Below are 12,266 nucleotides of genomic sequence, written 5' to 3' on the forward strand. Positions count from 1 at the left end.
CTCTCTCTCTCTCTCTCTCTCTCTCTCTCTCTCTCTCTCTCTCTCTCTCTCTCTCTCTCTCTCTCTCTCTCTCTCTCTCTCTCTCTCTCTCTCTCTCTCTCTCTCTCTCTCTCTCTCTCTCTCTCCCTTTCTCTTTCTCTCTATCTGTCTTATTGCCCCAGTGGGTATTATCAAAATAAGATCACTATGACCTTTGCAGGTTATCTTAATAATGCTCCTTTTCAGTCCCAAAGAAACTATTTTAAAAAGTAAATGCTTTCTGTTCTTCAAAATGTTTAGCAAGCTTTCTAAAATCACAAGAGGTGATTAATTTCTTATGCATGAAAGAGCATTCCCTCACCTAGAGCAAAGTTTTCTAGTACTATCTTCTGGTGGCATTTCACTTTTCAGTTTTAGCACTATGACTAACAGAACTTTCACCTTGAAGTCAAAAGGATATCTCCATTTTATATATTGTGTAGAGGAAAACTGCGAAAAAAGTAGAAGGGGAAGGTAAAAAAAGAATCTTGTGTTCTATTGAGACATAGTGGTTGTTGTTATGGTATCCTTCCAATAGAAATGACCTTTTTCTTGCTATTGGAAACTGGGAGTTAGGAATTAGGACTGAGACAAAGATCTGTGAAACCTCACTCTGAATACATGTGCCTGGGGCTCTGGGCACTATAATGCTGTAATCATATACATCTGAGTCAGGATGTTGAATTTACTGAAACTGAAAGATGAGTCCAAGAGGGGCAAGTGATCTTCCTTCTATCATAAATAGTCAGTGTCTGAAAAATAGTGTTGTTGTGCCAAATAATTAAGGACTTGACAAGGCAAATTATCAAATGAAAGTATCACCCCCCCCCTTCTAGTTAAGCAGGCTTATAACCTTAGAACTATCCTTAGCTCCTTGCCCTCTTTTATGCTTTATATCTCCTCAGTCTTAAAATCTCCTCATATCTGTATCATAAATTAAACCTGTCCTCTTCTCTCCACTCAAATGGCCACCACTCTAACTCAGGCCCTCATCCTGTCCCATTGGCACTATTGCCACATAGCTTCCTATCTGTGATCCTGGCCTAAATTCTTCTCACTCCAATCTATGTTCCACATTGCTGCCATGCAGAAATTCCTAAAGCACAGGTTGTAACATGTAACTCCCCTCTCAAGACATTCCAGTAACTCCCTGTTGTATGCTCTTAGGATTAAAATACATACAACTGGGCAGCTAGGTGGCACAGTGAATGAAGCACCAGCCCCAGAGTCAGGAGGACCTGAGTTTGGTTCCAGCCTCAGACACTTAACACCCACACACAAAAAAACTAGCCGTGTAACCTTGGGCAAGTTACTTAACCCCAATTGCCCTCCAAAAGGCAAAAAAAACCCCAAACCAAAACATACAACTCAGCCTCTCTTTTAAAGCCCTTCTCAACCTGGTTCTGGCCTGTCTTTATAGGCTGACTGTAAATTACTCCTTCTTGCAGTCTATATCCTAGCCCAGTTGTTTGCTCTTCTGCATACACAGGCATTTATTTTCTCTATCTGTGCCTTTACCTAAGCTGTCAACCATATCTGGATCATACTTACATATTATTCTGGTATACATGTTGTTTCTCCCCATTAAAATGTAAGCTCCTTGAGGACAGGAGTTAATTTATTTTTATCTTTATGCTGCTGAATTATAAGTACAGCGTTGGGCAAACAGGTATTTCATAAGCACTTATTGAACAAATGGATGAAACAATAAGGATGGGCATTTTTTTCTTAGTTTCACAATACCCAAGCAAAAAGCTATGGGAATTGGACTTCAAAGTTAGACCAAAAATATGCATGTTAGGAAACATCTGCCTGCTTGCTAATAGACTTGGATTATCATTGTTAGTGTATATTTCTCCACTACTTCAACCTGACTAGTAGGCCCTTCTTGAACATTCGCAGGTGAGGACTACTTCTATTTGTTTCTATTTCTCTCTGTGTTTCTTTCCTCACAGATGGGCCCTTTCAACTGAAATCCCTTGCAGGTGGCAGCCTCCATAACCAATGGTAATCAGTTTCAGCAGAATACTGTCCACATCATGCCTGACCTATACAAACTCTAGCCATACACCATGTTGGCCAAAACAATCAGGCACACATATGAGTGGAGGGCTGCTACAGAATGGTGCTTTTCCTATGTCAAACCAAAGGTTGTATGTGCTCACGTCTGGTTATGATCATCTCCTTCCTCCAACTGGAGAGGTGGGGCATGAATGGATTAAATAATCCAATTTGAATATGTGCTAAGAGAACTTTAAATAGTATTTTTCACAGTAAATCAGAACACAGATACAACCAGGGTTGGTATTTTTTACCTAAAGCTAAAGGAAGTTGAATGGCTCCCTTAAGTTTATACTGGCAGACAATAATCAAGGCCCCGTCACATATTTGTCCCTTTTCTGCTCACCTTCCACCACTTCCCTCTGTTGGTACAATCTTTTTTGGAACATTTGACCCAGAAACATGCTTAAGTGATCAGGTATATTCCAGTTTTTGTATAAAACCAGAGATTTGTAGGTCTTTTGTGTGCATTTTATTAAAGAAACTACGAGAACATGGGAACCGTAAAACCTGACTCTTCATTATTCTTCCCATTACATGGGAGTGGTTGAAATAAAAAGCCAGGAAATGGGAAAAGAATGTTGCCCTCACCCTGAAAAACCATTGATGATCATTGTTCCTGCCCTTAAAAGGGCAAGAAAGAAAGAAAACTCTGTAATTGTAAGCAGCAAGAGGAGAAAGATCTTGAGAGAATCACCTCTGCTTTATTCCCCTTGACATCAGTTTTCTGGGACCTTACATGAATATGAAGATTTTTGCGAAATGAAAACTGAATGAAAGGGCATGTTGACAAGTCTGCTGTCCAATGTGGGCTCACCAAATTCCCATTCCCATTAATAGGAGCTCTGCACAGACAGTCATCAAAGACCAGACCTCCTAAGTCGAGCTTTTTTTTTTTTTTCTTGGAGATTTTTCTCGATTGGACTTTAATTAAGCTCCTGCTAGGCTTGCAAGCTTTTTTCCCCCTTAAAAAAATGAGCCTGCTTGCCAGGCAACTTTTTCCAAGCTGTCACAATTCTCATAAGTGTACCCTAAGATATTAAATTTAGAGATGTGTTGGTTGCTTGCTTCTCAGAGCATCCATGGGAGAAGTTTCCTTACATTCAGAAAAAATATACAATATTACTTTAAAAAGTGGTTCTTTCTAAAAAAGAAAAAATAATAATCCATAATGATTGAAAAAAAAGCAGCTTAGAATGTTAGTCCATATGACACCCATTGGGCAGAAAGAGATGCAACTTCTCTGTGACATGTCACCAATTTAACACATGAGAAGAAGCTTTTGTCATTAAAAATATAATTTATTGTCTGCAGGTCAATCACAGTTGGCTAGCTGCCAGTGTTGGTGGGGAAGGGTAAGAAAAAGAGTGGAAAATGTGCTGCCTCAGTTGGTAATTTAGCAAATCTTTAATGAAATGTCATAAGTAACTGACCTGGACAAAATGCACACATTTCTAAAGAGCCTTTTGTACTCATTGGAATCTTGAAAACAGACTAGATAGAGGCTAGGAATATAAAGGGTGACTCATTTAAATCAGTCGCCATGGAAAGCTGTTTGTTTTCATTTCATAAGGCCCGTTTTAAATAAGTGGGCCAATCTAGACTGGATACATTTTTTTTTTTAAACTTAGACAGTAACGCAAAGCCTGAAATAAAAAGCAATCAAATACCACAACAACTGAAATGGAAAGTAGAGAGCACTGGGAATGTGTCTGCTCTTTGATTATTATTATTACTACTGTTATTATTATTTTTTAAACAGACAGGCTATTTCACTAACTGCTCCTGAATGTGAGGTACTTACTTATTGCCTCCACAAACTGTTCAAAGAAGCAGTATGGAAACAGCGGCTCAGGCAGCTCCCGGAAAAACATCTTCAGTGCTCCGGTGACAACGTGGATGTCCTCCCACTGGCTGTCGTCCAAATTCAGCTTCTCTTCTGGGAAAACACGAGGAGAAATGGAACAACTGGTTTTAATGAAACAATTACAAGACACTAATTATTATGTTAATGTTTGCCTACTATCATCAGCAACCGTTAACAGCCTTCTGCACCTAGAGGTTTGGTGCTGTGCGTGTTTTTTTTTTTCCTTTCCGTAGGAAGGGAACATTTTCAATGGAATACCATCTGTAGGAATGCAGCTAACAAAAAAACAAGAGACACAAAGAGACAGTGCCATTGACACAGTATGTCAGATACATTTATTCCCATAATGCATCAGTATGAAAATTAGCATCACAGCTCAACATGATTCAAAGCTATTTGGTTTTGAGGCCGAGGGGCTAAGAGTTGCCAATGATGGCCGGCTCAAGGGACCGGCCTAAAGGCCTTGCTGAGCCAACAGGAGACATATGCTAAACATGGCAATAGAAAATGAGTTATTGCTTTACATGTGTTAGCCTTGCTATGTACAAGGGAATAATGGGTAACACTTTTCTCCTTTTTTTTGCCTGAATGTAATGTCAGCAAGGAATAGAGTACTGTGAGAGAAAGGACATTAATTCCTTCTTACTGCTTCAAAAATATTTTGTTTAGTTTTCATCTCAGGGAAGAAGATTTGCCCAGCAACAATATTAGACAGACCCCTGTTGGCCTACGCAGGCTATGCAAAGCTGTCAAAAATGATAACAGTAAAGACAAACCACAAGCGCTTACCAACTCCTTTTAGAAACGACAAAATGTTTGCCTGTGAAGCTTGAGTGAGTTGAGAAATTTAAATATTAAAGAACCAAAATGCCAAAATGAAGATTTTTAATAGAAATAAAGCTATGCCGGGGAGTTATTTTTTCTTTCTTTTCCTCCTTATTATGAAGGTGAAGAAGGGTTCTCACCCAAGGAGATCTGTGGGAATTCACAGGGCCTGACGCTACTGATTTATGTTGACAAGGAGCATGACACCCAGGTGATACTGCTGTTCAAAAACCATCACATTTCTCCTCGTGCAATTGTGAAGCAGGTCTTTTATTTTGTGTATAGCGAAGCTAAAAGTAACCATTTCATGAAGTCTGAGGTTCACTTACAACAGAGTAACATACATATGTATTTACCACATCTTAGAGGAACTGGGATTATTATTATTATTATTATTATTATTAAAGAACAGGTTATTTTAACTCACACTCATCTGGTTCTAATATTACCTTCTGACATCAGCTTCACGATTGCATTTTGTGGTGGTGCTTTGAACGAAATAAAAGGACACCATCAGTGTGAGCATCCTTAATAGTTTCTCTTTGTGTGTGAATGTTTTTTGGGAGGAGGAAGGTAGGGGACAGGCTGAGACTCAAATAAAGATTGTGTTCATTTTCAAACATGAGCATAAGCTATCTGAAAGTGGTTTTCAAATAAAAAAAAATATATATATACACACATATAGTATGTATAGCTGTATATGTATATATACATACATATATATGTATATATAATATAAATCATCCATGTCATCAGTACAAAGTTGCAATCTCCATCTGACAGGGTGTAGCACAGAGAAGAAACAAAGGTGAATTTGTTTATTTTATTGAGGTCACCCCCCTTCACTTTTTATTCTTACCTTTCTGGCAAAACAATGATTTTGTCCATAACTAAATAAGCAGAGGAGACCTTCTTTCCACCCTGTGATCATTTTTGATTGATCGCATTTCAACAATTAGTCTTTTATTTGGCTACACACTATTGAAATAGATCGACAGCATCTTAGCAGGCCAGCTTTAAACAGTCAACTGTTAACAATAGCATCAAAAAGAGAGACCTGATGGGGTTTACTGTCACTTTAAAGAACGGGGTTTTCACATTGTTGAAATCTGTCAGATATTTTGAAATGTCCCTCTCACTATGGTGCCACACCCCCTGCGTGCCCTTATAATAAAATTGGTTTTACTCCTGATTAAATCATTTTCTCCCTACCCACTACCATACTTCTCATAATGGACCTGTGTGCTCTACAGCTGGTGTTCTTCCCATGGTACCAATTCTTACTTTATCTTTTAAGCACTTTGCTGCTAAGATCTCATGCAGAGTGCTTATGTTTTGTTAAGAGCTTCATTCTTAGAGAAATAGCTTAACACATGTTCTAAAAATGTTGTACAACTTATTGCTTAAAACACATTTAGAAAATGTATAAGTACTGTAGCTTTGGCACCGAACTTTAAGTGGAAACCTTAAACACACACAGACACACGCACATGCACGCGCGCGCGCGTGCACACACACACACACACACAACTGTCTCTACCACACATTTGTCTGAAATATCTTAAGCAAAATGCTCCTTCTCTAGATTTCTCTTGAGTCTCATTTGCCCAGATTTTTGTAGTCTAGAGGATGCCAAAGAAATGTTAGGAAGGTATCTTTTTAGAAGAAAGAGGCGTCATTCTACCCTAAGCAACACACCAATTTTAAAATGGTCATTAGGATGGGCAAATTTCAAGCAAAAAAAAAAATCAAGAAAAGACATACGCACACAAAGTCAATTCAAGAATATCATAATGGGGAAACACATCTTTTCTATAGCCAAGATAAATAACACCAACCATGAGAAACATTTTACCCTCACCACTATCAATGCTACATGGTACCATTATAAGAACCTATCTGTGAACTTTGTTGACTCTAACTTTCTGTTACTGACTGAAAAATTATGGCATCTTCCTGAAAAGGGTCCAAGAAGCCCAGTGGAAAGAACGCCAGATTTGTAATCAGAGGACGTAGATTTGAATACTGCTTTTAATCTCACTCATCTGTATAATCTTTGTTTTTTAAGCAATTGGGGTTAAGTAACTTGCTCAAGGTTACATGGCCAGTTATTTTGTGTGGGTGCCAAGTATCTGAGGCCAGAACTGATCCCCGGGGTCTCCTGATGCCAGGGCTGGTGCTCTTACTCAAAGCACCACCTGGCCGCCCCCATCGATATAATCTTGGACAAATTATCTAATCTCTCTAAGCCTTGGTTTCCTTATTTGTAAAACATTCCTTTCACTTCTAAATCTTTGATTCAATAAGAAGAATTTTACACTAAAAATTCCATGTGAATTACATAGATTCTGAGAGAATATATCCATGTAGATTTATGTATACATGGGTATATATATATACACATGTATAAACATGTACACATGCATGTATATACACCTGTATAATTCATACCACATACATTCATCATTCCACTGACATTCCATTACTTCAGTGGTTAAGATTGTACAATGTTGGTTTTTTAATGGCTTATTAACATACACGAGTACATTCACTTCTCTACTTAGGATCTGATCCTGAAAAAGTGAGATTTCTTTCATAAATCTGCTACAATAGGCTTTATTTTAGGGGCCAAATTTGCCTGTGATTCCATGCTGGCTATTAGCCCTGAAAGATGAGGTCCCTTATGTACCATTATGATTACACCATAACTGGCTAGCTAACTGGCCATGTTTATCAGACTCACCATGGACCATAATGTGTTTATCTTTATGCTTGTGACATACAAAGGATCATAGTTTTAGAACTGGAAGGAAGCTTGGTAATCACCTAGTCCAATTCACTCATGAAGAATCTGAGGCTCCAACTGCGGCCCTAAACTGAGTAATGATAAAAATAATGATAATAAGCATTTATATAGCACTTACTATGTTTCAGGGACTAAGTTATAAGTTCTTTACAAATGTTATCACAACAACCCTGTGGGGTAGGTACTATTTTTATCCCCATTTTACAGTTGAGGAAACTGAGGCAGGTAGAGATTCGCTGACTTTCACGGGATCATACAGCTAGTAAGTGTGCCTATAGGACATCCAATCTGAGGAGTCCACAAAGCAGTGGATGATGTGAGACTGAAGCTCAGGAGAGAGACTATAAAGGCTGAATAAAAAGATAAGGGAATGGGGTGGCTAGGTGGCACAGTGAGTAAAGCGCCGGCCCTGGAGTCAGGAGGACTAGAGTTCGGTTCCGGCCTCAGACACTTAACACCCACATAAAAAAACTAGCCTTGTAACCTTGGGCAAATTACTTAACCACAATTGCCCTCCAAAAAGGCAAAAAAAAAAAAAAAAGATAACGCAAATCATCTGTGTAGAAATGTTAATTGAGCTTATGGGAGCTGATGATCTCACCAAGTGAGATAATATGGAGATGGGGAAAAGAAGGCCCAGGAGAGAGCCTCGAGGATCACTAATGGTTGGTGGGCTTAACCAGGTTGAAAATCCAGCAGAGGAGACTGAGAATGAGGAGAACCAAGAGAGAGCAGGGACAAAAATCTAGAGAGGGGAGAGTTTGTAGGAAAAGTTGATCAGTGGTCTGAAGTACTGCAGAGAGATCCAAAATGAGGACCGAGAGTATTCCATTAGATATGGCATGAAAAAATTACTGGCAATTTTGGGAAGAGCAATTTCACTTGAATGATATAATCAGAATCCAGATAGAGGAGCATTTAGAAGGGAGAGGCAATTTCTCAACTAGAATAATTTAACTCATATAATCTCCTGGAGAATAAAAGCCAGGCCTAATATAGGGCCATGCCATATGGGTTAGATGTAACCCTGACCTGGGGGCCAGGAGAAGGAGCTGCTATTCTGGCTCACTGGTCGTGCGCCGTGCACCTTTTCTTTTGCTGGGCCTTCATTTTCTCATGTGCAGGTTGAGCCTGATAATTTTCAAGGCTTCCAAATGCCTCTGGCATTTAAGGACTTTTATTATATTTTAAAGTTCCCAACCAGTGTGATGGCCTCAATAAATACTTGTCGATTGACTTTGGCATGGGTACAAGCAAGGCAATTCCATCTGGAAACTGCCTTAATGTCACTGTCAGAGAGAATGATTTTTTCTTATCCTGAAGCATTTAGCAAAAGCACCTCTACGTGACTCATGATGGGTACAACACAGAGGTAGTTCTATTGCTGTGGTCTCTGGCCGGCAGAAAATCATCAGGAAAGTAGGGGAAAAAAGGTAAATCGATACAGAAGGTCTTACCTTTGTTGTTGTTCTTCAGTCATTTGAACTGTGTCTAACTCTTGGTTACCTCATTTGGGCTTTTCTCAGCAATGATACTGAAGTGGTTTACCATTTCCTTTTCCACTCATTTTACAGATGAGGAAACTGAGACAAACAGGGTTAAGGTACTTGCCTAGGGTCACAGAGCTAGTAAGTATCCCAACCAGATTTAAATTTAGGTTTTCCTGACTCCAGGGCCAGCATTCTATTGACTGAGCCACATAGCTGCCTCAAGATCTTGCTATAGGTAATCTAGGAGTGGGGAACCTGTGGCCCTCTAGGTCCTCAAGTGACTGAATCCAGGCAAAGGGCCATACTTGAGGACCTAGAGGGCCACATGTGGCCTCAAGGCCACAGGTTCCCTACCCCTAGACTAGACTGACTTTGGCTTCTTTTGGAATTGCTTACATTTTTATAGCTCTTCAATGCTTTTTTACACAATAACCCTGTGAAGTTGCTCCCACAAGGATTATTATTCTGATTTTTCACCTGAAGAGACAGAAGTTCACAGAACTGAAGCTACTCATCTAAGATCTCCCTGCTAGTAAAGTGGGGGATCCAGGAATTTAACTCCTCTCTTCAGAATTTATATCTAATATTCTTTTTACTATAGTACATTTCTATACATAGTCTCCAATCTGTTTGACCCCTAAATAGCTGATGTTGTTAACTCCAAACCCCTTTGGAAATTGGCAGCAAGGAATGAGGGAGAGGATTGGAGACAGACAACATTGGAAGATAAAGGGGAGGAAAGTATAGCATAGGGGAAATAGTATCAGTCTAGGAACTGGGAAAGATGGGTTCCAGTACCAGTGCTGGTATCCTTGAGAAAATAACCAGCCTCTGTGCTTTGCAGTTTCTTCATCTAAGAAATAGGCATGATAATGCTTCCCTTGACAATTTCACTGGACTATTATGAAAGTAAAATAGATAATATATATGGAAAACACAAGGACAACCTAAAAGACAAATGAAATACAGGATGTCCCCAAAGTCTTAGTGAAGTTTTCATCTTTAATGGTTTAAATTGTTTAAATGGCTAAAGGACTTATCTATGATAAGATAGCTGGTAAGTGTCCAATCTGAATACAGATCTCTTTTCTCCGAGTTCAGCATCTTATTACTACACCATGTCTCAAGTCAACAGCCTCTGATAGCTATTCTATGGAGTGGAAAGAGTGCTAGATTTTGAGTAGGTTTTTTATAATCTATGAGCAGGAACCAGGCTTCAAACCTAGGCTCTGATTCTCTCTTGTTGACCTTGGTGATCACTTCACTTGTCTGGGCCTTACTTCTCATCTGTAAAATGAGACCATTGAACTAGATGGTGTCTGAGATTCCTGCAGACATTGTCTCTGACAGTTAGATAGTGTAATGGATAGAATGCGAGGTTTCAGAAATCAAGAAGTCTCCAGTTCAAATCCATCCTCAGACACTTAGTAGGTATGTAACCCATGGCAAATCACTTAATGTTTGTCTTGCTTAGTTTTCTCAACTGGGCCTACTTCCTAGAGTTGTGAAGATCAGATTGTTGTTAGCCCTTTGTTCTCAAAGAGTACCAATGACATCTTGACTTGCAAGTGAACTGGATTTAAGTAAGGTAGAGCTGTGCAAAGTCATCAGCCTCACACTCCCCTCTAGGTTCACTAGAGTCCAGTGGCAAGATACAGGTCAGGATGACTGGAGATGGTCCCAGATGCAGTGGGAGATCATGGCCTTTTAAAGTTAAGGTCTTTCCCAGGTCTCAGTTTGTCTGAGGCAACACCCATTAAATGATTTAAGGCTAGGTAACAATTGAGGCAAAAGATGGCCTAGTTTGCCTACTCAAAAGAATTAGTCTGAGAGTGGAAGACCGTCAGGATTTCTAGCCAGAAGAGAAATAATTTCTATTTACACTCACTCAGAGCCATCAAAACCCAAACAAGGAGCAAGTGATGCTTGGGTTGGGACTAACCAATTATTAGTATTAACCAATCAGTGAGAGCCAGAGTGATTTGCATATAAAGGCATAGTCAAGTAGCACCATTTGTATCCCAATGGGCTTTATTAAAGCCTGGTTTTCCAGATTTCAGTTTCAAGAAATGAACTACATGAGCATTATGGCAATGGTAATCTGAAGATATTCCCAGCCCCTTAGCCCTCTGATAGTCTTAAGTGACTCTGAGAACCTTCCCAGATTTGAAAATATACTCTGCCCCCTAATAGGCTGAATGTGGTCACATGGAGCCTGTGGTAGGAGGCTTGTTTTTCAGGATTGCCCATACCTTGTTGCTTTGTGATTGGGCAGTGGGTCAAGAGGGTTATTACATTCTGTGATATACCCTGATGTGAGGTTTTGCTTTGGGGCTCACTTTGAGAAGAGTTGTATGATTTGACCAGATGAGACTCTGGGCAGCTGTTGAGCCCCCTGGCTTTGAAAACCTAGATGTTCATGCTTCCCCCTCTGGTAACTGACTAGGTATGGATGTAATGGTCAGACAGCTGGAAGCCTGTCTGCTGATCTGTTTGTCTGCTTGTAACTTCTACTTGTAACTTGTTTGTATTCTCTGAAGTTCAGGATGCTGACTTTTTCTCCTCAACTAGGTAAATGATATATGTTTGACTGATTAAGATTGTTAACCCATTTTGAGTTGCTTTCCTTTAGAAGAGCAGATCTAGGAACCTGTGCTGGCAGTCACCCTGGGTATGCTAGGGTGCTTGCTGCTACAATGAGACAAAAGAGTTAATTGTCCCAGTTTTTCAAAGAAAAATACGATAGGATAAATTAAATAGGAAAGAGAAAAAAAAAACTAAGAACTTCACACAGTGATAGGTACTTAATAAGTATTTGTTTCCTTCCTACCTTCTTTTTTTCCTTCCAATTCTGATACTATATGGTAGGTTAATAGTAATTCTGAGCAGAAATGAGTAGAGGCACTAACATTTAGACTACCCCTCTATTGTACTATATACTTCTAGAGTGAAGAAACCAGAAGATGAATACTAGGGTTAATTTTATTTAGATAGACACCCCTGCCCTCCACAAAATATTATTTTGATATGACAGACAATGTGTACGTTGTTCAAAATATAGACACAAGTGACTTCAGCACATGATTGAATTGTGGAAAGCACTGATTCCCCTATTAGTGTCAACACTGAGAAGTTGCCACAGTTTTTCCCCCAGGAAATATCTATCATGGAACATTTTTAGCTTCTTTTCAACTTTGTT

The 12,266-nt window shown here is 39.4% G+C and overlaps 1 protein-coding gene across 1 annotated transcript in view; it reads right to left on the reverse strand.

Moving 5' to 3' along the window:
- ARHGAP15 (Rho GTPase activating protein 15) overlaps window positions 1–12,266 on the reverse strand; it is an 859,970-nt gene that overhangs the window by 168,187 nt on the left and 679,517 nt on the right. Inside the window, exon 12 of the mRNA XM_069066760.1 lies at window positions 3,884–4,018. Within this exon, the coding sequence (XP_068922861.1) occupies window positions 3,884–4,018 (135 nt within the window). The remainder of the gene's footprint in view (window positions 1–3,883; window positions 4,019–12,266) is intronic.

The sequence above is a fragment of the Petaurus breviceps genome, unplaced genomic scaffold (genome assembly GCF_028583685.1).
Source record: "Petaurus breviceps papuanus isolate PSGF00001 unplaced genomic scaffold, PetGlider_PUasm1.0 90723, whole genome shotgun sequence".
In the NCBI taxonomy this organism is placed as follows: Eukaryota; Metazoa; Chordata; class Mammalia; order Diprotodontia; family Petauridae; genus Petaurus; species Petaurus breviceps.